At 41.2% G+C, this 23,249-nt stretch overlaps 1 protein-coding gene across 2 annotated transcripts in view; it reads right to left on the reverse strand.

The window, feature by feature from the left end:
• cdkal1 (CDK5 regulatory subunit associated protein 1-like 1) overlaps positions 1-23,249 on the reverse strand; it is a 202,724-nt gene that overhangs the window by 118,277 nt on the left and 61,198 nt on the right. For both annotated transcript variants that reach the window (XR_012963802.1, XM_076152699.1), the window contains exons 7-8: positions 19,457-19,577; positions 2,525-2,628 (exon numbers count right to left, since the gene is read on the reverse strand). Coding sequence is in view for 1 of the 2 variants with exons in the window: in XM_076152699.1 (XP_076008814.1) it covers positions 2,525-2,628; positions 19,457-19,577 (225 nt within the window). In the remaining variant the exon portion in view is untranslated. The remainder of the gene's footprint in view (positions 1-2,524; positions 2,629-19,456; positions 19,578-23,249) is intronic.

Consider the following 23,249-nt stretch of genomic DNA (forward strand, 5'->3'; position numbering starts at 1 on the left):
GCTGTGGACTCTTCAGGTGAAATGGTGACCGCTGAAGATGAGAAGCTGAGAAACTGCCTCTGTAAATCATGACAGGCAGCAACCTCCAGCTTCCTCTTTCACTGTTTTGAAAACAACTAACCATCTCTGACACTCATGTTTCCTGTGTTTCAACGGATAGCCCAAACAGGCAGACACAGTCACACACACACACACACACCTATTTTACATGAGCTGCAAATGAAAGTTCCTTTTTTTTAACAAACATGTTAACTGACAAGTCTATGAAAGGCCCTGATAAAAATATGTGTTTGATTCCATGTTTCTTTCATAACTTACCACTGGCAAACCTTCTGAACTAAACACATTCATTGCATGTTAAACCTTCAACTTTACTGCAATTTAGTCAACATATTGTTTTTTCAGATTGTGATATATATTGCAGTTTGAAACATTTGAGTTTTTTTGCTCATTGCTTATTTACATGAAAAAAATGTGCGTGTCCAATGATTATTTTTGATTAAGATACAGATTATTTGTTAAAATAATTGATGAGCTTTTCGACAACCTGTAATCCAGAAGGAATCTCAACATGCTACAGATAAAGTTGTTTCTCTTGATTATTTAAGTATAAAGATAAATAAAGATTATTAACACTTGGATTCATGATCCACACAAACTTTATAATGGCAGGGCACTTGCGGCAATATTGCCGCCCATCTCATTAACAGTCCTCCTAAAATTCTGGCATGCTATGCCAACTAAGTTCCTCAAACAAGCATAAAGGGCGATCTTTACCCTACACTGGCACTTGTGAAAGTTCAAACAGCTGGTGAGTTTGCCCTTGACTGCCCACCCCTGGGCACAACACTGGCATGGATGCAGCTTTAAAAGATATCTGGGTGGGATTCACACAGCCATGACCTCATGAAGGATATAAATATATGTATATTCTGGTTCCTGGTTCCTCTGGCAGCAACAGAAACACATGGTGATTACAGCATATACAGCTTTACAATTTTCTACATCATTTGAGAAGCAGAATATATATTTTTATGTACATAGTGTTTATAATTGTAATTTAACCAGTGTTACTTTAGCACACGAGGTTGGCTCAGCGACCTGAGGTGAGGCTGTCACCGCAGGCAAAGAACTGATTATCTTGTTCGAAATTGTAAATAAAAGTGTCTTGTGTGACACTTTAAGTTGGGAGCATTGATGTGTTGGTGTGAATCTCTGCACATCCAAAAATGGAATGATACGTGTGAAGTCTCTAAGGTACATGGTTCCTATTGTTCATCAGAACAACAGTACAAACAAAATGTCAACTCTGCACCAAAGAGTATAGAACGCGGTATCAAAAAATACAATCTGTAACTTCCTATTTAGGCCCTTCCTGGTTTTGATTGAGGAACATCACAACGAGTGAGCAAGAGTGTCTTCCCCATTTGAAATGATTGTTTTAAGTTAGAACTCAAAAGTGATTGATATAATTCAATCTCAGCCTCAGTCAATGAATAGGCACAATAGCCACAGAATTAAAAAATAAAGACTTTTAATTATTTTACTTTGACTGAAGAACTCTCTGGAAAAACGTTAGTTGCTTACAAATACAATCAAAGCTACATGTACTGTATGTTCATGGCCACACTGTCAGGTTGAACTACATTTTAATTATGTGCGAGAGAAATGAATTAATTGGATGTGACAATTGACCTTAGCTTGTTGTACTCTAGGCATGAAGGACCCAAACACATCATCTGACATAAATTAGACCAGGAGGTCTGAAATCCAGTGGAGAGAAGCGGAGGGGAGATGATGATGAGCTGGGTTACAGAAACACGAACATGGGCATGATGCTCCATTCATAGGCATATTCAGATATAAGTTATTTACAGCACTGCTTGATTGTACACATATCCTGTACACATTTAAACCTAATGCCAGTGAGATGACACAGATTTGCAATAACCCAGTCATGAAATCCTTCACTTGCTGTTGAAGTGAGATGTGAACTATCAGTCCATAGACTTGCCCTTGACTGCCTTGCCTGGGGCTCTGATAGAAGCCCAGCCTGCTGTGTAGAGGGGGATTTGGGGGATCTACTCTTAGGGAACAGATGCCTGGGCACAACAGCTGTTAATCTGGCATTCAACAAGAGCCAACTGGCTGAGCCCTCTACCCAAGAACAAAAACATCAACATGTGTTACGAAGACCTCCCTCCTTCAACAGGATACACACATCCACACCCACACTCACACACATGAACATGGTGCAGCAAAGCCAAGTGTGAAAACACAAAAACACTGAGTTGCAAGTGACAAAAAGGCTGCCAACTTAAAAAGCAAAAGCTCCAAAACTCACATTTAATCACAGGTGGACTTCCACACTGATTATCTCCTCCTAAGATATTTCCAAAAGATAGTGGTGTGCCACAGCAAAAATGCAATCCAGCAGCACCACCGAGCTGTGTTGTGACTGCGTGTGCGTGTGCGTGTGCGTGTGTGTGTGTGTGTGTGTGTGTGTGTGTGTGTTGGTACATACCCTGGAACGACTGCCTGGCTCTCTCCACCAACTCCTCTATGGGGTAGCTGGCCAGGTCTCCTCTGGCATGCTTAGTCTTACAATAGGTGCATGCATTCAGACACCTAAACAGACAGACAGAGAGGGAGAGAGAGAGATTGATGGTTATGCTAATAATTGGTAGGGAGAGAAGCAGAGTTCATCAGTAAGTGTGCTCAAGATGTTTCTCCATGTGACGAAGACATTCAAACACGTACAGTCTTCAATATTATTAAAGAAATGGAGATTTCCATGCTAAAGGGTTTTCCAAAGACTGTGGGTCATCTAGGTTCTGTACTGATAATCTATGCTTTCACACAAGACAGAGGAAATTAAAATGGCAATTATTGTTTTGTGTATTTTAGGAAACCCACATCACAGAACTCAAAAATCTCACTCGTCAGGCTATAAAAACGATTCCCAAGCGTAACAGCTGAACTGAACTGAACCACTGCAATGCAGGAAGGTTGAAGAGAGCAGAGTCATGTGCAGAGGACTTTTTTAAGATCCAAACTGTTCATATACAGTTTCTCAGTCGTGCAGAAGCAGCAGTACAGAGGAGACAAAAGTGTCCTTTTTGTTCTTAAAGTGTGTATAAGGCCTCTATGACGTCTTGCTCCAAAATAACCACCGACAGCTGTCTCTCAGCCGGAGGAAAGCAGTGGGAAGCTTTGACTTGAATTCTTTGTTTTGTTTGTGAAAAATCAAGGAAGCTTCTGTCAAAACGACCATGAAAGAGAGCGCTTTAGAATATAGAGCAGAACAAATAAAATAGAGAAAGAAAATACATTTTTAAAAAAAGAAGAGAAATAGTGCCTGACACCCAAACAAGAGGCAATGAGCAGTGCCAAAAAGGGGATATTGCAAAATAATGAAAGCCACTGTTATAATGGCTATTGGTTTACGCCATTTGCTTTCTATTACTGACCACTACTTTGTCCGATTTGTCACACCGGATTGAACAAAACACGCTGCTGTTCATTTTCATAGACTTTTGAAACGACTGGCTCCAGTATTTGGCAGTGGATCCGTTTAGTCATGCAACGAGAATGCTGCCGGGTGAACACAAGTGCAATATTGTAATTGCATAAATGTGTGTGTTTGTGACGGTCAAGAAAGGGAGGACAAATAGAGGCGAGCTTTGTTCCCCTTAATGCTAGAAACGTAACCTTTGTGCGCGTGGCTTCAGATTTCTACGTTCCAGTTTATTCCTGCTTAGTAGATATCTAAAACGCTACAGAAGGTTAAACTAATACTGTTACATTAAAGGGTAAACTCTCACCAGTGACACAAATATGCATTACTTATTGGTGGCTTCAGATATAATCTACCATAAAACTGGATTTAGTACGGCAAGTGAAATCTCCAACTACCTCAGAAAGCAAAGTGTGACAGCCCTCCATCTAGATCAGGGGGCGACTAGCAAAAGAGCAAAACAAATCTGTATGGAGCCGCAAAACATATTTGAGCCTTATAATGAAGGCAACACAGCCTAGAAAATCTAAATTAGCCTATCAACATTATTCATGATTGTAAATGGACATTCAATAATATATTTTACCACTTGAGACGACTCTGCAGTAGGCTAGATATCAAAATTTGGTAGTTTGTTGGGGGATGTTATTATCAACAAAACAGAACACTTGTGAAGGGGAGAAGTTCTGTTTAGGATCACAAAGTAAAGATCAAAAGCTCAATAAAAATGTCATAATGTTCAGATTGATTTGCAGTGGGATGTTCGCCACGTTGCAATGACAACGATACGACATATTTCACTTACTACTGAAGTATAAACATTGACTGGTGTGTGACAGCCAAGCATGAGACTATGACATTAGACCATGGTAGATAACAAGCATAAAGCATCAGGGGGATTCCCATGGAGCTTGGGTCAACATCACAGATCTCTTGTCTCATACTCACAGATACACTGACTGGAGGCTCAAACAGGGCTGATATTTGTTACTGAAGTTTATAAAATTAAAACTAGATGTGATGCTGCCTTGTTATAATGAGTTCTGTTGAACAATTAATAAGCATCTAAAACAGTATTTTGCTCTCCTGGCTTAAATTGTAAATTAAGATTAAAATTTTACATCTTTTATATGTAAAGTTTGCAATTGTAATAGAAATTCTACTATTTGTGTCAATGACACTGCCAGTTCTTTGAAGAGCTGCTTTGGCTGGGCCGCAGAACCTTCAGCAGGTATGGATTGGTCCCAACCAATGAGGAACAATTTGCTCAGACCATGAAAGAGATGCATGAGTGTGTAAGGTACCCAACTTAGACCGATACCTCCCAAACCTTTTGTTGAGCAGAGCTTTTTGGAAGATGTCATCATGGAAATGAAAACAGAATAAGTAAATGTATCTATTCATCTACCCATCCATCTCTCCCTCTCGGGGTATTGCTTATCCTGGTTGAGGGCACTAAAGATGGCAGCTAGGTCACAGGACCTAGCTGTGGAGAAAACACAGACAGATGGGGCCCTGCAAGCACATACACACACGCTCACACACACATAGCACCAGGGGGTCCATCCATCTTAATGTGATCAGGCCCAGCTGAGTGGATCACAGCAACATTAATCTCAAGAGACAGTTAGTGGCCTGTTTGTGTGCGTGTGTCTGTGTATGTGTGCACACATCACACACTCTGTATCTGTGAGCTTGTAACTGTGTGAGCGCGCGTTTTTGAACATTTGTCCAGTATCACAACACAGCATTAGCAGTCTCGCCCACTCCATCAGCTTAAACAGACTGCGACAACTAGTCAGCACCCTTAGACTAACAGTGACTGAGGAGAGGAGGGGTGTCACTTTCTGTGACATGCACACACACATCGAATCCAAGCTGTACAGGCTGGGAATGAGCCATTTAATTCTAACGATGAGAGGAGAGAAGTATTAACTATTCCTCAATTTAAATGAGGATTTGACATGTCCCTGTATATGAAAATCAAATAAGGTATTCATGACAACAGCTCAGACAACAAAGTAGACGTACAACAACAATCAATTCCCAATATCCCTTTCCTTCTTATCGAGTTTATCCTTTTCCACTGTCTTTGCGTCTCTCTCCCCTCACCCTTGTTTTGTTCTACTTAATTAAATCAGAGGTGGGTGCTGAGCCCGACAACGGTGCGGTTCATCACTGCATTACAATAAGAGAGGCTCGGTCCCCTCTGTGTGCATATAAGAGAGAGACAGAGACTTGTGTAGCTGCAGCCTTGAAAATGTAACTAAAAAAAAGGAAAACCCTGAGGTTTCTGGATACACATGTAAACATCCCTCAACATACAAATACACACAAACACAAACACACACACAAATACAGGCTAGTGCCCTGTGGAAAAGCTCCCTCGAGCAGCATCTTACAGATAAAGTAAGACAGAGCTGGGCAGGAAAAGGCTTGCTGAACGATAAGCATTTAGTGTCTAATTAGAAAAATACTCTGCATGAACAAATTGGGCCACCCCTCTCTCTCTTTCCCTCTGTGTCTGTGCATGTGTGTTTGTGCCTTCCTATTGTCCCGGCTTGAAGCTGTAATTATGAAAACAAAGCTCAAACTATGTGGGGAAGCCTGAGCGCTTTGGAAAATTGTTAAGCGAGATTATTCACTGCAGTTATTGTTGACAGCGGGAGAGGGGTGGAGTGGGTTTATGAGTAAACTGAATCTTAAAACCGCTATTATACAAGTGAACAAAGCCCTGAGCCTGTAAGTTTACCGTTAGTGTCATCTCAAAGTCAAAGTGGAGGTTGCAAAATAATGTGGAGTCACGGAACAAAGACTACAGAGACAATAGAGTTAAGACTTATTAAGTTCAATGAATAGAGCCCGATTAGTTATTCATAGAGAGACTAGCAGCTATGCCTTATTTACCCTTGGAACATCATCATAAATATGAACCTGACTGCATTTAAGATACGTGGGAAAGTCCGCATGCAATAATATTGTGACACTGATTAAGAACATTAAATTCATGTCCTAAAAGCCATAATGCCTTCACTTATTTTTAGGTTTGGACCAATATCAAACAGAAGCCTTTATATTGGAGGTTGACCTTTCATACACGCATTCTTCACACGGCACATGTTTATAAAGTAACAAACTGTTGATTCGACAATGTCTGGCTCCAACGTTTTTGACAAAACTGAGCTGTTGTTAAACCGCCACCATCAGGTCGATTGATGTTTCATAATAGACTCATTTATTCAGGAGATAAAGCACTTTTTGTAGAATGAGCCGCGCCCCCTCAACTCCAGCTGCCAACTGTATCTCGGTAAGGAATAACAAGAAAACAATGACAAAACTTTTGCGTGGCTTGGTCCAGACATTGTGTGAGTAATATCCTGTTGCAACTGAACTAAAATTGTAGGACAATGTACAAAAACTGTTTTGGAAATAATCAAAAATGGTAGAAAACATAGTTAGGTAACTTTACATATATGGATGGATGTGGCAAAAGGAATGTAGTAGAGTTAGAACTGATTGTCTTTGAAAATATGATCAATATCTGATCCAATTGTATCACGATTGATCAATTATATGGAATTATATTTGAATTGCAATCGCGTAGGACATCAGCAGAGAGAGATTTAAATTCTACCAAGTCTCTGACCTTTGTATATTTTTAGTGAATGGGCTTTCACAGAAATGTTAACAAAACCCGCCGTGCAGAGAGGAGTCCTGATAAGATTTAGAAACAAAGCAAGTATCTTAAACCTCCTACACTCAAGTGTTTTACATTGACATTTGACAGTGCTTTTGTCTCGCCTGAGTCAAAGAAAATATATAGAGCAAAAATATTACTAATAATGTTTTTTTTGCATTTTTGTGTTTGTTTCCATCTGTGTGTAGGCCAGTGAGTGTATGAGTGTGTCCAGATGCAGCTGGGGCTCAGTCCTCTTAGTGTTCAATCCAGCCTTTGTGTCCGACCTCTTGAATTCTCTGTGATTTAGTCTCATGCCTCCCAAATTGAAAGAGTTATGTGTATACTGTGTGTGTATGTGTGTTAAGAGAGTGTGTCACATGATGTCCTCAGCTTTCCTGAAACTCCTTCATTACTTCGGCTTCTTGTTTTGTCTGGAGAAAGGGAGCATGCTCACGTGCGTGTGTGTTTGTGTGTGAGGCCACAACCACGTGTCTACAAAGGAGCCGTGAGTGCATTTTCCCAGCGTTTTGTTTTGTCTGCAGACAGACCTCGAGACTGTGTTTTTACTGGGCCGGTCCGCCCATTGTTACTGTACAGAATGGTATGGTGTGAAACATTGGGCCATTTGTGTTTATTATTTAAGCAGCGCGCACATCGATAAAGTCACAGAGAGAGGCACGAGATCTGATCAGCTGTCAGTCTGACACACAGCCAGGCTGCTTCACTGACGTGTTGAATGTCTGCCTTCCAAGCCACTTTAGTGTGTAACTGTCCGCTGCACTGACTGACTGCCAGTTTGACTTGGCTGTGTCACTTCATTGATAAAACTCAGGTTGCTCTACTTTCTCACGGAGTTAAGCCAAGGGCACACTACAAGACAGAAGCTAGCCTCCCTTTGAAGTTTGAGTCTGCGAATGAAAGCCCCAGATCGTAGCCAACACGGAGAACATTCCCATGACAGTGGCTCCTCTGGTGTAACGTGCTTGAGACAATTTCCAACCAATTGGACAAGCAACAGACACTGCGATCATTTTCAAACTTGTTTGAAATCTAGCCTAACTGTCCTCAGCTTTGTACCGCTCTTTGAGTGGCCTGATTTGTGATGAGGGGTCCTCTGTGGTTATCCGCAGCAGTTGCCTGAACCACAACCCTGTAATGTATCAATTTGTATGAAGGGGGGGAGGACTCAGTATACACATGCAAAACTACACCTCTTCCCTACATCACCTTTCACTTCAGTTAACGGCGTGAAAAAGTAAATCTGTATGTGAGACTGTGAAAGGAATTTCAAGATCACAGCTACAGTCTCACCTCAGCTGTGATTACTTGAATCTTTGATATACACATGGTGACAACCTTCTGTCTCGTTGTGTTGACTGAATAACTCCCTGGCTGTCTAGTAATGGACTGGCTGCCTCAATGACTGACTGCTATACTGAGTCACTTCACAAGTGGCCAACCAGACAGACAAGCTGTTGGGTGTTTTCAGGATTTATACCATTTCTACTTGGTGATTTCCTATATTCTGTGATTTTGACGGTTCTGCAGACGGTTCTCTGTCAACAGTACTTATCTGACTGGTTTTACACAGCTTACTATCTGTCTTAGTGACCGCCAGGCAAAGTCACTCCATCTTTCTCACTCTAGCAAACACTGAACACTCTCTCCTGGTGTTTTTAGGAACACCTTCACAACCTGGTGTGCATCTGGGAAACATTTGACAAAAACATGCATATGTACACACATAGATTTTCACACAAGTAGAAACAATATGCTTCATGGTCGACTTACAGAAAGGTGGACAAATTGTCTGTTTCCCCATTTCTTTGTCGCCAATTCATACACCAGTTAGCCCGTAGAGGAAAATGTGTAAGAAACATGATTGTACCAGTACACTGAGACAATCTGTGTATGTGTGCATGTGTGTGTGTGCGCGTGTGTGAACATACAAATTGTGTTTGTCTGTGACATACTGAGGCTAATTCAGTTGCTCAGGGGTTCTGTAGTGTAATGCCCTATAATGACACACAATCTCATTGTGTCCAAGGAGACACATCAATCTTTTGGATTTACTGTGGGGAGCACAGCGTTTGTCTCTCTCCTGGTGTTTGGTTAGGCAGACGAGTGCATGGAGATTGTGTGTGTGTGTGTGTGTGTGTGTGTATGTGTGTGTGTGTGTGTGTGGCAGGGATATCTGTGGCAGTGTGTGTACATCAGTGTGAGTGTTCAGCGGGAAGTGGGACTGTGTGCGGATTTGTGTGTTTGTGTGTTTAGCAGAGGGAAAGTGGGAAATAGAATAATATCTCCAGACCAGTGGAGCTGAAAACTACCCATACATTGGTTTGATAAACAGCAGGAAGGCTGGGGTACATAGCTAGAAGAGGTGAGGGCATGTGTGTGTGTGTGTGTGTGTGTGTGGTGGGGGGGTGGGGTAGAGAAAGAAAATGGGAATTCTTTTGTGGAAGCGTGTGGGGCTGCTGAAGTGCATTTTGTGCGTCTGTGTGTGCGCACCGGTGCCTTCATGTGTCCACACGATCCTACACACACACACGTGCATGATCGGTAACCCTTGTATAAACACCCTCGGCTCCCCTGAAACACTTTACTTTTCTCCAGCACGCATTTGTTGCTGCTCCACAGATTTTCACTTCTGCACCTCTGAAAGGAGAAACAACACATGTACAACGAGATTGCTGACAAACGATCAACAAAAATGAAAATGCAGTCAAGTAGAAAAAGCTCACAGTGCGTTTGTTTTTGCCATCGCACAGAGGCATGGACAAATTATCCCCAGGGCGTACCGCTGAATAGGAGAGCTTAAGCTGGAGCAGACACACCTGATTTGATTGTTGGATAACAATAATGTGTGTGTAGGACAGAGGGATCTTGTGCGAGCAAAAACTGGGTCCTCATTCTTTTAAACCTCATCCACTTCTATGCTGTAATTGCCAAAGAAATTCAAATTACAAAAGAGCACACAGGCCTGGTTCGTTTTGCGCTTAACTCGGCTAATGATGCCCGTCTCCCCCTCTTCCTCTGCGTAACCATGCCGCCCCCCCCCCTCTCTTTCAAGCACAGACTTTTATCTGCAAAAACGGCTCCTCTATTCTTACAGTGACTCCGCTACACTTTAGTGATAGTCTTTATTATAAAGTGTGTCACCATCGAGTTGCGCGGTATCTTTTTCACCCCCACCATGTCGAGGCCTCTGGCATCAAAAACACATTGTGCTGACTTTGACTGATCTCAAAACACAGCTCTCTGAAAAGAGGGCTAAGAAAAGAAGCGAGTGGCGGAGGAAGCTCTGAGGCGAGCTGATTGGGACGGAGAAAGTGGAGCGCTGCTATCAGGTGAAGATTGTCATACTGGAAGAGGCATGAAAGCCGTTGATAATAATAGTCAATATGAGGAAGGTGAAACTTGAATGGTGTAAACTGGGATGAAAGTGAATGGAATGTGACATGTTGACAATATGAGAAAGGGATGCGGCCTCATACGGAGAGTATAGCTATGACTCCTCTTTAATAAGAGATTTGCGGGGGGGAAGCCCCAAATCGAATTCAGGGCATCTATCATTTTAATTGCAGCGTGTCTGGAACATTTAAGAACAATTGAATATCAGATTATGGTCTAATCTGATCTAAACTATCATGAGCTTTTAAATCAGACAATTGATGACACACCCACATCTGAAATAAAAAATAAGTCAAAGGGTAATTTTACTGTGTTTAACTTTTGTTTGCATATAACATAGACAAGAACACATGAAGACAAAAGCATAAAATATCCCATTGTTGCCCCTTTCACCCGCCTGCCTCGCGCCTACATACATAAATCCCTTTGAGAACGTGATCAGACACCTAAATACAGATATTGTAAGAGATATCCGAATAAGGCCAGACGCCAAAGCATGATCTGTTGTACATCTACTATACACACAAACAAGCAGACAAGAAAGAGCATCATTAGTCTGTGTTGTCAATGCTGAAGCGCATCTAGAGAACAACAGGAGTTTGTGCTCAAGCTGTGTCGCCATTCTGACCCCGACTCCACAACAGTGGAAAAAGATATGCTCATGAAACAGCTTTGCTTGTGAGCAGGCCCTGCTGTCTGTCCACACACACAGAGAGATTGGGAGACCTGTGTGTATCAATGCCTCAGAGCAAAAAGGATCACAATTGTTTCATTTTCTGTGTATTTTTCTCGATGTGTTTAACAAAATCTACCAACAATACATACTGGATGGGTTTAGGCTCAGGTCACTAACCTCAAGCGATCCTGTTTTTAAACTGTTTTAACGTTTACGCTGGTATGCAGGGTCTTTTTCCATCCCTCCACTGTTCTGTGTATCCAGACGTCTGGCAACCCAATTTACATCTCTGTGAGCCTGCTAATGCTGTGGACATTAAACTTCAGTCAGGATGGTTGACACTGGCCTGTGTAAAGGTCAGCAGCCAGGCCGATAAGAGCTATTGTTCCACTGTGTCGGTGTGGAGAGTGGACAGAGGGGCCGTGGCAGCGAAAGACAAATCACAGGAAGCACGGCACTAACACACCAGGGGTCTGTGGGCTGACCAAAACACACTCTCTGTGGCTGTGTTTACAAAATGTGTGTGTGTGTATGTTTGTACTATGCTCTTGATTAGTTGGCTAACAGATACTGGTGATTACTGGGGATCATACAAGTGAAGTCAAGCAGACACACTGTGCAGCTTATATAAATCTTCCGCAGCCACAATGCTTAAAATGCATTAAATGCCCTTTCTAACCACAACAATGGCTGCAACATCAAGTGAAATTCAGCATGGCTTAATAGGCAGATTGAATTAACTTTCCATTAAGCTTGATAAATGTCACTATTAGTGTCAGAAAGGGAGAAGTAAATAAATAAAATTTGGGTAATGAATAGAAGAATCTGAACAAAGGCGGGAGGATAAAAGCTGTGTTTATGTGTCCTAAATACTCTGCTCCCTGGCCACTGACTCGCCCATATACAAAAAAATTCCCAAATTGTTCAAATTCACTATGGATCCATTCTTCCCTCCTATTCACAACAGTACAGCTTGCCTATTTGTTGAACAATCTAAAGTCTAAACCTGAAGAGCAACCATGTGCTTAAGCCGTCAAAGGTAAATATTTTCCAAAGCAACTACGCTTTACAGATTTCATACACTTTGATCTCATTTTAGGGACGGAGCTGGGGTTTATTGACACCTGGCTTTAACAAGTTGTAATACCAATAACAGAGGTTGTAATTGCCACCACAGTCACGTGTGACTAAATGGAGAGCCAGGAAGAGTCACATTATGAAATGAAATGAGCTGTGAGTAACTGGAATAAAGAACTTTCTTTCAGTGCCTAAAGACTAATGGCACTGCTGCACACAAACACTCAGACACAGCAGCAAATACACACACAAAATTAATGGCCCATTCTGACTGAGTGGCAGTAAATTCCTTGTTTATGATGCTGAAACATCACGATTCAACTTGCTCACAAAGGGGCTTTTACTGTCTCTGAAAAGATGCGCACATATAGATATATACAGGAGAAGAAGGGAGCCTTTTACGGTTAGTGTAGCCTGAGGCAAAAAGCGTACGCACACATACACACACCAGCTTCGCTAATAGTATCAACTGTGCTAAAATTGTTATCTGGGACGTATCAGCATAAAGCAGAGCATTAGAAAGCCACAGTGTCTTTTCCCAGGCTGAGACGGGATGAAAAATGAACTCTGCCCTCAGGCTTATACGTCTGCATAAAGAAGCTATTGAAGAAATAATGTAATAAACAACCCAAAAATAAATGCACAGCAGTGGAACATAAGCCACCACACAAAGTGCACAAGTCAAACATCTGCTGCGGGAGTCGACGGTGCATCAAGTTCAAAACAAACGCATCCAATTTAGTCACATGTCGACAAAAAACAACACAACACAACAACTGTTCCATATTCCCCATATTTCTATGGATATATTATATCAGTTTTCATTCCAGCAAATACTACACTGCTCTCACTGAATATATATATATATATATATATATATATATATATATATACACAGTCCATGAAAGTAAAAAAAAACCTTCATTGTAGTAAAAGGCAGATGCTTTTATGGATCCAAAATTAGAATTTGAGCTAAAAAAACAGTTTAGCTCTTGCTAACTTTGGAAAACTTAGCTTGGATAGTCTCTCTGATTTCAACACCTTTGGCTGCTTTGATGTTCTTCAATGATTCATTTTCACCAATTTTGAATAAATATTCATCTCATTCTCATTCGGAATTTAAAGTACATTTGACTGAATTTTTGCACAACTCTCCAAAAATATTGCTTTCATTGTTGCTGTTTCTCTTCAAGGTTAATGAATAAAGTAAGAACCCTAAAACCAAAACCAAATAAGAACAATTAGAAATTCTCCCAGTTTCAGGTAAAATTACAATACTGAAATTGGAGCAACTTGCAGCTTTGGGACCTGGTCTTCACGTACAGAATCACTGTTTGCTCATTAATATGTCAAAGTGAAGACTATTGGGCCAGGAGACACCGTGTAATATCCCTTTAAAACAAAGCCAGCGGGCATTTGAGATGTAGCCGGACTATGTTGAATTATTATATTTTCCAATGGGGGGATAAAATTAACCTGCAAGAAAAAAAGCAAGTCTAATTTGGATTTAATAGGTCCAAATGAAATTAATATGCAACTTAATGAAACTAATATTGTGATTCAATTTGAGGGAGAAATTAAATTTTCCTAGGTGGTCCCTCGTGCCACACTATGCCAGGCTGTTTGGAGGATTTGCACTAATAAAGTGAAGGGGGTGCTCGGTTCAGCTGGTGCACGCTGGGAAAAGGCACCGGAGGTCCTTGATTACATTAAGTGAAATTACACTGGATGCAGATACGCTAAACATTAGGAATGTTGTTAGTGTTCACGAAAATCCAAGAGGGGGGTTAGCTTGATGGCCTATATGTTTGGGACTAATAAAAGCACTTCTGGTAGACCTGTGTGATTTCTGTGGGGAGCCTCAACAATTAAGACAAGCAAAATACACTCACCGTGTTATGAGGCGGAATAGAAAGATGCTCTACATAGATTAAAAATAATTTTCTCCTAATTTGTAATTGCCATTTCCTAATGTGCCTAAATGCCCTTGTCCCAGCTTACTCCCCCTGTTGGTGACAAAGGGGGAGTTAGCTCACTCACTTCCCACCCTGTCACACGAGCCCTGACCAGAAGGGAGAAGTCTCTTGTATTGGTTTAGTACATCCCTCACCATTGTTGCACCACTGAGCACTGCCATGTGTGTTGGATGGGGCGCTCAGCCAAGCTAAATGCATTGAACCAAGATCACAGCTGTGGTGCGAACGTGGTTTTGCCTATAAGTCACTGGGGCGCTCAAGAGTAAAATGATGTGAGAAGCTCTGAAGCCAGGTGTGGTTCAGAAGCTTCAGTGGCTGTCGAGCTGAGAGGGAGCGAGAAAGAGTGAAAGCCTGTTGCAGTTCAGGGAAGCTGTAGGTTTCAGAAACCCACATTTAAGACTATTTAAGAGCTTTCAATTCATTCTGTTCTTCTTTCTTCCCCACTGAATGGCATATGCTCATTCAATTATTCTTTCAAATGCATTAGTAGCATTAAATCCATCCATCCAAACACTTGAGGTTCATAATAACTGCATGTAAGAGCAGTTAACAGTATGAAGCTCACATCTTTGAAAGGACCTGTTGATAAAATGTGGAAGCTCACTTACTCTGAAGCACGATGTCAATTGACATTTAGCTTCAAAACAAGGAGCATGTGTGTGTGGGTGCATGTGTGTCAGACAAAGGTCTCTCTGTTCCATCAGCTGACAAATGTCACCAATGATGTCAGTACTACCTCAAAGGAATATTTAAACCATCATTTAATAAAGAACACATTCTCTCCATTCCCCTCCCTTTCGCTCACACTGTGACTCTAACACACACAGACATATATAAACAACCATGTTAAATCAGCGACAGGAACACAACACACACAAAGGCACAAATGAAGCCTGAATTCCCATTACCACTGGTGTTATTTGGGGGAGAAAAACATCAACAGACTGACCCAGTCAACGTGTGTGTGTGTGTCTGTGTGTCTGTGTGTGTTTGTGATCCACCAATTTACTCAAAGTAGTTCCAAAAAGGGTAAAAACAAAGGGATTTATTTATAACAAGTCTGCCCCATGAGGAAAACAGTCGACTTGGGTCAGAGACAGAACCCCTTGAGGACGGCCAACCGAGTACTGACGTCTGCAATCATCCACATCTACAAAAGAATAACAAAGATCCCTATCCCTTTAATGAAAATTATCGAGAGGACATACAAAGGTCACAAAAGTGTCGAAAGAGTGTCTGCACACAACACACTAAAGCCTCTTCCACACAGACATTGCAGAATATCGGCAGAACTGCTGCCCCAGCATAGTAGGATTTGGCTTATTCACACTTCCAGACTTTTCCCGGGTATTGTGATTGGATTCACACACATTCTGGCATCCCGTCCCACAGTGGGGTCAAATGAAACCCCCTTGTGTGTCTACACAAAAACAAAAGGCTACTTTGTGCTTGCATAACAAGATGCCAGGAGATCCGGCAACCTATCGCTCCGACTTGGGAAGCTAGAACAGGTTGTTGAATATACAGCCAGTGTAATCTCTGGCTTTCACTCCACATTACACACCTATGCGGCATGTGCTGTGCTATCCTTCAAACAGACACGCTCCGAAATCGCTACCGGCAATGTTACTAGGTTCTCATTCTGGAATCAAATGTCCAGCACTCTGGCTCTGGCACGCTGCTACCCCTCAATTTGAAGGCACCGAAAGAAAGCTGTGTGTGAACGAGGCTTGAGGGCATTCATAACAAACACCACAGCAACAGAGGAAAACTTTAGCAGCTCAAAACTGGTCAAAAGGTCGTGTGTGCGTGCGTATAAGAGTGTGTGACAGAAGCTGGAACAAATCAATCACATTACATTGTTGGCCAATTGCAAGCTATGGCATTTCAGGGAGCAGTAAACAAGGACCCTCAAGAAAACACAGGATGCACACTAATGAAAAATGCACAACAGAGTGAACAATGTATGGAACCAGATGTACACAAGTCAGATTTTGTAAAAAATAATAATAAAAGAATAGCAGTGTTTCTGTGTGCAAAAGCCATTTTGGTCTCTGCTTACCAACACTGCACACATGCATCTGCTTAAGGTAATATTGGAAAATCAATTTGCAGTCTGAGTTACTGTTGTTTTCCAAGTGCTTTAGGCCAGATTCACATCTTGTAAGGCAAACACTAGTGACACAGCGAGGGAGCCGATGCCAGGGAGATGCCAAAACAATGACAAGCAATAAATATTAGTTAAAACTAAGCTTGGTGATGTCATACAACACACTCAAATGGTGACTTTGGGGTAGATGTTTGGGAGCCTTCATTACAAATCATTCGTCACATCAACCACAACTGCAGGCTAAACAACACAAAAGGGATTGTTTGGGAGACGTTTGACAAATAAAACTTGTTGGTTAGTTTGTAGCAACTGTGACACTAAACCATGTCAGAAGCACGACATGAGATTGCTGGGACATAAAGCAATTTACAACATATAACTTTTGAGTTTACTGTGACTCCCCATCTGCTGTCTTAATCTAATAAAAGGGGTCGGCTTAAATCACAGCGAAATGAACCGAGTGCGGCGCAAAGTTTATTTTTCTTTTTTATGTTTTGTATGCTGGAACTCGGAATTGAGTTACAATCTATATCAATCCATCCTCGCTCTCTTCCTCACGGGTTTGGATTTCACATATGCCCATCATCATTTTACCTTCCTTTATCAATTTAAGCCATCTTAAATAAGTGTATGTTGTAAAGAAAATTGTAAATTAAAATGTAATTATAAATGTTGACTAGTTTAGGCACACAAAGATGAAGGATTTCAGCTACTACTCTATTCATTACAAAACTATCCTGTAATAGGGAATAAAATCACCTTCAATCATTCACTCTTCCATTTTGGAGAGAATGTAATCTTTTTTGATTCAGTTTGCAGTTTGATATCATTTTACATCTAAAAAAACAAACCTGCCCATAAGTATGTATGCATTAATTGTTTTTTTGGAACTACTTTATACCTAACAGAGCCACGTTGCGTATCAGAAAATAAGTGCTCTCTTTACTCTGGTCGCATCGATTTAATCAAGAGCAGCTGTGGATGTTATGTGGTGGCTCGTGTCTTTAGATTTTAGCCGCTGTCGCTGAAAGACCTGCTGTAACAAAAGGCTCTTTGTGAGCCATGCCATTAAGATATGGACCTTGGAGATGTGCAGAAGGATGATTGATGGATCGTCATCAGCAGAGGCCCACCACAGTGGAATTAAGCCATCGTAACCCTTTTTAACTAGCCCGATGAGACTAAAGCACACGGGCTGGTAGAGGCACACAGATCTGTAAACAACATGAAATTAGCCCATAAAGTGTGTGTGTGTGTGTGTGTGTGTGTGTGTGTGTGTGTGTGTGTGTCCACATTGCGGCCAATGGCAGAGTAAAACGTTAAAACGTGCTTGGTAGGCATTAAGTGATGTCTCCACCTATAAGAGATAGGTGGAGACATGGTGCATTACACCTTCATTTTAACACAGTATGCAAAATAATCTTAAAATACCAAAAAACTATAGGTTTAAAACAGACGAATCTACGAGTACATGTGTGTGTTGTTGCTCTCTCCATCTGACATTACAATGGTCACGTCTGCCTGTGATGTAGCTCAGATGCTGATACTGATCACTGAGTGTTGCAGTGTGTCAAAGGTGATTCAGGGGATCATTTTATATGCTGTTACATTTTGCAACTGTGTCCTACCTTTTTACGTGTAAAATGCGTTTTATTTCCCTGCATGTCTCCCTAACTGAACACATTTACAATAATCAATTAAAGGGATTTGCAGTGTGTCACACGAGTGTGTCAATCATCACATGATAAAACAGTCATTGTTATGTCTTTATCACACGCAACATAAAAAGAGCACATCACAGCTGCTCCATTAATCCATCTGGTGTCATTACAACCATGTGGCTGCACACTTGTTGCTTTTTCAATACCTGTCGTATAAAATGCAGACATGCATATTCAAAATGCTAAATTATGATTAATCAAAACAAACCTTTGTTTTTGCATTGAAAAGGAAATTATTGGTTCGCTCCATCAGCCCTAACCCCACTGATATGAAATAAGACAATAAAAAATGCTGGAGAAGTAATAGAGTTAAGAAGGTGTGACTGAATCATACAATATAGGACACATTATATATATATATATATATATATATATATATATATATATATATATATAAGTATATCTATCTGTGAGGGGAGCTTTAAAATACAGGGAGCGGTCATGTTCCACACAGACTAATATGCCATGTTCTGTGGTTTGTCACTGAGGTGTGTTCGGTGTGGCGTGTGCGTCACAGAATCTGTTTCTGTGCCTGTGGTTAGTGCTGTCTTAATTTAACTACACTTGCTTAGGTGTTTAGAAACTGTATCTGCAATTTGTGGGACAGTATACACAATTGCTTTTTCTGACCCACCAAACTGTGCACCTAAAAACTGCCATACCGTCCGACCTAATTGCAGTCCACTATTTCTATTGTAACAACATAAAACAGTTAAATAATAGTCGCAAAGGCACAATCCAAGCAAACTTTTAACTTATCAAGCAAATGTTTGAAGTGATATGTCTGAAAATGCTGCCTTAAAAGCATGTTGACTATGTTCCAGCATGAAGTGGATTCTACAGGATGTTGTGATCAAGTAAACAGCATTAATCCATAGCTACACGAACACAAAAGCGGAATAAATATGACTGGTTGTGAAATGTGAATGTTTGTGCCCTTTTTTGAGTGCATTTCTCTTTTCTTTCAAAATCAATAGACATGACACAAAAGGCTAAACACAAGATGGTTCTCTAATATATTTACATCTGAAAAACAGCTTAAATATGCACACGCATACGGCCTACCATACACACGCCAAGCAAACAGTGTGAAATTGATAGAATCAGAACCACAGAGGGGTTCTATGTAAGTGGCTGTGTGAGGAGAGAGTGGACAAACCCACTTGTTAGCATGCACACCATCAGGAGGGAAAGTAGGGGAGCGCTGAAGAAATTGGATTCGGTGGTAAAGGTGAATATTTCATGAGTTCCATATGAGTTTGTGTGTGTGTGTGCATGTGTCCTACCCTGTGTTGATGGAGATGATTTCAATGAGAGGGTTCTTTCGGATCTTGGGCAGGTCCAGTCTGGCTCCTCCCAGCCGCCGACCTCCATCTTTCTTCTGACTCAGGAGACGAACCGAGTGGCCTGAAAACAGGAGAATGAAAGTGTATATACAGAGTTGGGACTAGTGTCACTGTTTGGTGTGGTTTCCAAAAAATAACTCTGAACAGCTACACACACACACACAGAGTATCAGGGAAAATACACATACGCCCTTTTACCCACAGACAGTGCCAAATAAGCAACCAGCACCCCATTGTGTCGTTTCCACCTTTAGACAGCCAGATAAATGCATCCATCTATTCATCATAATGCTATTGGGATATGGCTGAAAGGGATATGGGAAGATACTGAGGCAGAGCAGCAGCTGAGAGTGGACACAAGAAGAAGATACATGGAGCTGCGCATAAAACAGTGACATAAGCCAGTTTCAATAAGAGGACTTAATATGGGATTTAATGGCAATTGAAATATACAATTACTGATCAGGATAGTCCACAAAGCTCTTTTAACTACTCTAACAACTCCATCTAGTGTTATTTTCAAACACGATGGGTTAGAGAAGCGTAGACATTGATGTCCATCCTTGGGTAGGTGAAAATGGGATGCTCCAGTCTCTTCTGTCTGCTGTCTATCTCTCCATCCCATCCAACTAATAGGCTGCTATGTACTGGCTAGAGGTGTGCGAGATGGAGGCGCTGAGGGATGGGATTGTCTTCCTGTTTTCATCCTCTTTACATGGGTCTCCCGGGAGGGTGGGCTCAGGGCAGGAAGCATGGCTATCGATTGGCAGATAAAAATGACAATCTGCCCCAGAGGAGGACAGCGAACCAATCGGTGAGGCGTGACTGGTCGTAATATCCCAGTACAAGCAAGGAAATGAGAAAACTTCCCTCGTGGAAAACAGCTGGGACTCGGGGGCCAATCGGGTCATCTTTTCATCTGGCTCGCTATCTGTGAGTCGGACATTGGGCCGGGAAAATCAGTGGAAAACAACTCAAAATTCAAGTGTGTGTGTGTCGCCTTCCTTTGTAACCACCCGGCCAACCGCTGAATCTCATCTCATTAAATTTATCCACAAACTAATTTTTCCCTTTAACATCTTTGTTTGGCACTTTTTCAACATTTTATCAGAAATCCACTTAAACTTAACAGCACTGTAAGAGAGAAAGGAAGAAGATGAAAAGAAGAACACACCAAAGATGTCTGACATGAAGCCCCACTGAGCTGCATGAATGAAGAGAAAATATGTTTCTTGATTAAAAAGATACATAAAACCCATGGTTTCAACCTTTTTTTGGGCACCTTAGCTTAAATCTTGCAGTAAAGGAAAGCACACCAAACTATGATGTGTTTGATGTGGGCTCATTAGTCAGTTAAAGCGGCATAACAAGTAGCCGATGGTGCAGCAACTAGACAAACTTCAATACCCATGACAACCCTTTTTGGAAGGAATCGTAACTCTGTCTTTGTTTTGCTTTGATTTTTAACCTCAATGCGGCACTGTTTGGTGGTTTTTGCTCATTCCTTCATTTGAATTGTTCCTTAGTGTCCTCATCAGCCATGTTTCCTGGAGACACCTTATTTCTTCCACATTCCAACTGTACCGGAGAGGAAGGAAATAAGAACTATGTATGCAAACCTCCAATTTATATGCATTGATATACAAATTTAAATTAAACACAGACACACACACAGAGGCCCCGCACTGATTGCTCAACCCCATCTTGCGCCATCATTCCACTTTAAAAATGGGCAGCGGAATTCATATTCAAATTTTTACACAAACTGCAATTGTATGCATTATACACTTTTCTCAACTGATACAACCAATGCACAGACACCTGAAGAATAACAAGTGAGAAAAAGACCCACACATACTGAATGCATTTCAGAAACATTATGAACAGTTTTCCCCTAGCAGGAAGTGGCAAGAACAAAAAAACATATTGCCTTGTGTGCTAAGGTTGAACAATTGAAAATACAGTACATCCTTTAAAAGTGACCAAATATGACTTGGCATTAATTTACATTTAGTTTCCTGCAGAACTCTGGCACATTCCGTCTTTCTCTTTTCTAGACTCCAGTTTGCTGTAATTATGTTTTTTTGACCTTTGTTTTAGCTAAGTTACTAATGCCTGATTGTATACACAGACTCTATAAGTGTGGTGGTGGATTTCCAGATGTTTCACCAAACTTTGAGGTTGTCCTCCCTTATAAATCATGCAGTCCCCATTTTGTTTTTGCCTCAAAACTGCAGAAAACTCCTTGTCCACATGTCCACCATCTGAAAGTTAAGACAAAAAATCTCAAAGCATGGAATCACTCCAGGAGCGTAGCTGAAGGTAAATTCAATTTCAGGCCCTGAGGGACCGTGAATGGGAAACAGGAGTTAGGGTTAGTGAAGAAAACCGAAGAACGCTGCCCTATTTGTCATCTTAATTACAGAGCCTGAGACATGTACACCTATACCACTTTGTCTTGGTATGGACTGGCCTTCTCCCTTTCCTCTTGCTTTTTATTTTTTCAATCTCTCTCTCTATCTAGCTTCTCCTTTGTTCTCTTCGCTCCTCCATAAATGCAAGCTGACATAAATCCTTCCAGCTACTCATAATGGCCCATTATAAGACGCTAGAGAAGGGGAGGGAGGGAATGCATGGACAGATGGATGGAAAGGTAGATGGATGGATGGTTGGACGATGATAGAAAAACATACATCATAGATGAAAGATGTATAGGATGACTGGATGGATAGATGGATCAGAGAGCTAGGGAGCTAAAAGGATGACCTGTTGACCTGTGTCTGATATCTCATAAGTGGTGGGTCTTGTTTTGCTCCCCTGGTTTTCTTGTAATGCGGCAGGCAGGATCAGTGGGGACGAGCGCCGCATTGGAAAGAAGGGACAAAGGTGGCAGATGAGCAGGACAAGAGGTGGATAATGCTCGTCATTTATCTTCTCAATATAAAAGGTTGTGGGATGGGTACGCGTGTCTAACGGGTCGCATTTTTTTCTGCACATATGACAGACAAATCAATTTCAAAAAAGCACTCACACGAGGCATCAATGTGTGATAACAACAGAGCTCAGGCATGCAGTTCAGTTTCATCACTTCCAAATAAAACCTCATTCGCCATTAAAACACGCGGTTTACGATACGTTCGGCTGACACAAAATATATTTCAACGTATTAACATGTCTCCTGCTCCCTGCTTTCCATTTCCTCATCCTCCTTCTTTATACTCCTTTAAAAAAATTTCCAACATTGACGCAAGCAAACAGTTTATGTTTATCCTGGTGAATTAAGGATCAAAAAGGTTACATGGATGCTATACAGCCTCTGATCTGTAGCTAAGTAGATACATTAGTCTGTCTAACCCTTTCTGCCCTTCCCTGTTTCTGTCACACACGTACGCCACAAACCAAATTGTTTCTCAAAGATAAAGGAATATCTGGTGAAATAGCGTCATTCAAGGCCATCATTGCAGCAGGAGAGGATCAATATTGGAGAGCCAATAAAGAAATGGAGACATCGCAACTGCCCTATAAAGAAAGAGGTACACCAGCTATTTATTAATGGTGCAAAGATCACTTCAATGGAACAGCGCATTCAGGTAAGATTTAAAGCATAAATAAAACCTGTTTGCAGCCTTTGTGTGGGCACCTTGATTAAAAAAGTTACGAGTATATATAATGGTGTAAAACATACATTTCTCCATTTTACTCCACAAATAACCATTTGTTAAGGGTTATTGAG

The sequence above is a fragment of the Genypterus blacodes genome, unplaced genomic scaffold (assembly GCF_046128005.1).
Source record: "Genypterus blacodes isolate CSIRO-AG114 ecotype Tasmania unplaced genomic scaffold, CSIRO-AGI_Gbla_v1 ptg000057l_1, whole genome shotgun sequence".
NCBI classification, from domain to species: Eukaryota; Metazoa; Chordata; class Actinopteri; order Ophidiiformes; family Ophidiidae; genus Genypterus; species Genypterus blacodes.